The sequence below is a fragment of the Orycteropus afer genome, unplaced genomic scaffold, assembly GCF_000298275.1.
Source record: "Orycteropus afer afer isolate SDZICR_OR568_19922 unplaced genomic scaffold, OryAfe1.0 scaffold00014, whole genome shotgun sequence".
NCBI lineage: Eukaryota > Metazoa > Chordata > Mammalia > Tubulidentata > Orycteropodidae > Orycteropus > Orycteropus afer.
Window position 1 is genome coordinate 16,267,699 of NW_006921601.1, and position 4,037 is coordinate 16,271,735.

A 4,037-nucleotide genomic window follows, 5' to 3' on the forward strand; every position below is an offset into this window, starting at 1 on the left:
CCATTTCATGCCATCTCTAGTGTTACAGCACTCTCTGTCCCCTGGGTCTAGGAGGTTCTCAGCACAGGGACCCTTGATGTAAAAGACACATTCTGTTCCTGGCTCTTCCTGATGGTGGTGAGGTCCCCCTCTCAGCCTCTGAGATTGGCTCCCTTTAAGCCATGTGGGATGGCAGAACTGACCAATCCCCTACAGGGCCTCAATACACCTTATTTACGTTATTAACGGGCTATCCAATCCCCTTGGTGGGCCACATGGACCTTATTTACATAATCCCACCTAGTCACAAGACCATGCATTGCAGGAAGGGCCATATAAAGTAATTCAATGCACCACAACCTGGGAGATGAATGAGGTAATGTCCTCTTTCCCAAACTATATTCTGTGGATAAAACATGTTACTTTCAAAAGTCCATGGCCAAGTTTGGGAGGCTCTAAGTTAAATAATGCACATTCCACATATTCTTGACTTGTACTTTAATCTGAATCTACATGTATAAAATCAATTCAATATGAGATTTTATTCATTCTAATTCTTGTAGTAGACTCTCTGGAGCTAACAAGATCCTTGTGGAATGGAAGCAGTCCAAATAAGCAAAATTTGAATAATATTGCAAGTCCAGCAACAGCTTTTTATCTTTTGTTTTATCCCCATTACTACTTGATTTTATATTTTACTGAGCTATTTGTCTGATAACTTATTGACCAAAAAGAATCTTTAGCAAATGATAAGTATGATAAAATAATATTTAATAAGATTAAGAGAATATTTGTAGCTAGTCATTTGTTTATCAATTGATGTTCTTGGAGCATATTTATTTCTAAAATAAGGCTGAAACTAAGTTAAATATATATAGAAATAATTTTGACCCTCTAGTATTTTAATTGAGAAAAAATGTATAGTATTTTCTTACTTTCCTAAACTTGGGCTATTTATTTTTTTGAAATTTTGAACTCCTCATTACTATCTTTATTTGAAGATTTTGTCATTAACCAAGCTTTTTCATATGTTATATAAGCAGTTTAAACTTTAAAGTTTTGTTTTCTTGCCTTTTAAATTTTGACTGAAAAGCATTTTTTTCCCTGATTTTCTTCAGCTATCTATCTTAAGTGTTATTAAGATAGGTTACAATCTTTTTACTCCTTCACCACATTTTTTTTGTTGTATTGAACTTCTTAAGATTGAGTATATTATTAATGTGGCTTTGGGCATATATGCATACATAATTTTAAAACATAATTCCATGACTTTACTGTGATTATTCCTTTATTTCAGATGATGTGGAAGACCATTCTACTGCAATATTGTTTTTTCTTGGTTACATGTCTACTTACTGTTTTTGAAGCTGTGCCTATAGACATAGACAAGACAAAAGTGAAAAATACTGAACCTGTGGAAAGTACAAAGATTGAACCACCAGTACGTAAAATGATAAAACTGAGACAAATGATAGCTAAAATATTGTTAATACTTATTACTTATAAAACTAGATTTAGGAACTATTTCTGAAATAGCAGTGAAAAGAGTAATGAATTATGTGCTCTTTGATTTTAAATGTATTTATGTAATATAGTTAGTATGTTAGATAGTGCCTAGAAGAATTAACTGTAATACATTTCCAACATAAAGCTAATCAGCCAAGAAAGCATTGTATTGTATTCAAAGGAGAGCCAGAGGCAATGAGGAGAGACAGGTGACAATGAGGAGAAAATAATTAATTGGTTAAGTAGTCATTGTTTAACACAGGAATTCTACTTTTAAGTAATGGTAAAACATGGGTATTGGCTTTTATACAAAACTCTTCATTTGAGTTGAATACAGCTTTTTTACTTTGTCAAAATCATCAAAATAAGTATACTTTAATGCCATTTTACTAGAAATTATTTTTCAAGATTGAGATCATTAGATGCAGAGATGGAAAAAATTTAGAAATATTACTGTTTGTTTCTTAATTTGAAGGATACTGGACTTTATTATGATGAATATCTCAAGCAAGTGATTGATGTTCTGGAAACAGATCAACATTTCAGAGAAAAGCTCCAGAAAGCAGACATAGAGGAAATAAAGGTAAATGTCAATAATTATTCGACATCTGAGCATGCCAGATATTGAGCTAAGTACTGGCGATATAAAAATGAGACTCTTCAAGGGGAAAAAAAAAGAAAAATAAAAAAAAAGAGGAGACTCTTATCAGCCTTAAGGAACCCTCAAGGGAGAAAAATATCCAGAAATAGATTATTAGGATGAATACATGATGAGTGTATAAAATACTGTGGAGATAAAGAGGAAGGACACTGTTCTGGTGCCTAGTGCTGCTCTGACAGGAATATGCCACAGATGGGATGGCTTTAACAAAGAGGAATTTATTCTTACAGTTTGGGGGCTTTAAGTCCGAGTTCAAAGTGCCAGGCTCTAGGGGCTGGGCTTCAGCTCCCAGCCCACTGAAGCTAGAGGCTTTTCTTCACTCAGACAACTGCTGGCTGCTGAGGCTGCCAAGCCCAAGGTTGACAAATAAAAAGGCACAGTCCCTATGTCACCAAACCACACAGCAGGCCATTAATTCAAGTCCATTGTAAGTCCCAAGGTCAGCAGGCTGCTGAACAATGACTCGGCTACATGCAGGGTTCAAGCATGCCATAAACTCGAGACCATTCCCAAAGTTGTTTCTTATATATGGGAAGCAGACCACATCCTGAAAGCAGCTACTCAGCTGCTTGTGGTAGGTCCCACCATGGAGTTGATTGCCAGTCTCATCATGGGGAATAACTACCACCAGCTTCCCAGCCACTCAACTAGGCCCAGCCAAATTGACACACATACTTGACCACCACAGACACATAATCTGGTATGAAGCAATTCAGGAAGGTGGGAGGTCATTTTTTATGGTGGAGAGTATGCCAGTGCTTAAAGGTGTAACTGAAAAAAGGGAGCAGCTGAGAGACATCCTAGACAAAGATACAGGATTACAGAGATAAGAGGTAAATAGGAAACTGGAAGCAGAACTACTGCTTCCAACCTGGAGTGGGAAGTGGAGTCCATGAATAGCCAAAAGACCGATTGGAAAGATAGCCATGGCTAGATGATAGAAGGCCTTTTATACCATGTTAGGGTTCATGATCTGAAGATCAAAACCAAAACCCATTGCCATTGACTGAGGACAGCAGGGACCTGCAAAGGTTCAGAATAGATTGAGTTCTGATGTTTTAATCAGGTCCAGAGTAACAGAAGAGGTAATGATCCCTACTTGAAGGACTGACTTGCATCAGGTAGTGGTATCTATTGGAGTCTGTGGCTGTTAATTCACACTCTCCTCATGGAGACTATGAATTGTTCTGGGAAAAGGTAATAGCATTATGCCAGAATCACCCTATGAATTGTCTTCGGGTATAATCTTGCTGTTCCTCTGAGGGATTAATTTCACCTGTGAAACCAGTATCCTCACTCAAGTGATATTTAATGTATAACTTTCAATGTCTTCTATCCAGCTGAAATTAGATTTAGAACATTATTTGCAGGTAACATAAGAAATGTCAATAACGGGAGGTATTATGTAGAACTACTCAGAGGGTCGCTATGAGTCGGGGCCGACTTGACGGCACATAACAATAACAACTCAGGGGAAAGATGATACATTTCTTGGTTTGGGGAGTTGTTGTTTGTTGTTATATGCCGTTGAATTGGCCTTGACTCATAGCGATCCCTCCTTGGGTTTTTGAGGCAGTCTCACTTCAGAAGTAGATCGCCCAGCCTTCCCTCTGAGGAGTGGCTGGTGTGTTTGAACCACCAGCCTTCTAGTTAACAGTCAAGTGCCTTAGGCACTTCGCTACCAGAGCTCCTTGGTTTGGGGAGAGGATACTTTTATAATTATCTTCCTTTTACAGTCAACTCCTATTGGTGGTGCAGTGCCTAAGGCATTTGACTGCTAACCAGAAGGTTGGTGGTTCAAACCCACCAGCCACTCCACGTAAGGCAGACCAGGCAAGATTCTTCTGTAAAGATTTACTGCCTTGGAAACCCAATGAGGGTTGCTATGAGT

At 37.9% G+C, this 4,037-nt stretch overlaps 1 protein-coding gene across 1 annotated transcript in view; it reads left to right on the plus strand.

Annotated features, from left to right (window-relative positions):
- The first annotated feature begins 1,276 nt into the window (after nucleotides 1–1,276).
- NUCB2 (nucleobindin 2) overlaps nucleotides 1,277–4,037 on the plus strand; it is a 46,542-nt gene continuing 43,781 nt past the window's right edge. The window contains exons 1-2 of the mRNA XM_007955509.2: nucleotides 1,277–1,420; nucleotides 1,961–2,068. Coding sequence (XP_007953700.2) covers nucleotides 1,277–1,420; nucleotides 1,961–2,068 — 252 coding nt within the window. The remainder of the gene's footprint in view (nucleotides 1,421–1,960; nucleotides 2,069–4,037) is intronic.